The sequence below is a fragment of the Atta cephalotes genome (assembly GCF_000143395.1).
Source record: "Atta cephalotes unplaced genomic scaffold scaffold00002, whole genome shotgun sequence".
Taxonomy (NCBI): domain Eukaryota; kingdom Metazoa; phylum Arthropoda; class Insecta; order Hymenoptera; family Formicidae; genus Atta; species Atta cephalotes.
Window position 1 is genome coordinate 12,307,243 of NW_012130066.1, and position 587 is coordinate 12,307,829.

The 587-nt window shown below is 33.9% G+C and overlaps 1 protein-coding gene across 1 annotated transcript in view; it reads left to right on the forward strand.

Moving 5' to 3' along the window:
• LOC105622176 (glutamate-gated chloride channel) overlaps positions 1-587 on the forward strand; it is a 419,590-nt gene that overhangs the window by 238,613 nt on the left and 180,390 nt on the right. Inside the window, exon 7 of the mRNA XM_012203609.1 lies at positions 361-450. Coding sequence (XP_012058999.1) covers positions 361-450 — 90 coding nt within the window. The remainder of the gene's footprint in view (positions 1-360; positions 451-587) is intronic.

Below are 587 nucleotides of genomic sequence, written 5' to 3' on the forward strand. Positions count from 1 at the left end.
ATATATATATATATATATATATATATATATATATATAAATTAATTGTTTTTTAAATATCTACTGATTTCCTCTGATTTGAAAACGATCCGTCACCGTGTGCTAAAATTATTATTTTTTTTTTTCGAATAATATACAAAGATGCAATTTACGGCTTTATTAGTTTTTGATGCCCCAAAATAATCATCAGAAAAAGCTGATAAAAAATCCGTGAACTACATTTCTGAGTCTTCCCTTGTTAGAGCTTATTTCGCGGCTCTGTGAAAATTCGTTTCTCCTTTCGACATATAGAAGCTGTAATAATATGGAAAAAAAGAACAGATAAAAGATAGGAAGGAAAGATCGTGGCTGTTTTGTTGCAGCTGACGGACAGATCGTGATTGAGGAGGACGAGTTCGATGATTTTGGAGACTCTAAGTGCTCGCTGTGCCAGCGCAGATTTGAAGAGCAAGGTAAAAATCTATCTCTCATATCTATCTGTTCGATATGAGTGTAACGTATAAATCTAAAAGAGAATAAATCGAAGGAAAAGAGAGAAAGAAAGAGAGAGAGAGAGAGAGAGAGAGAGAGGAGAGAGAGAGAGAGACGA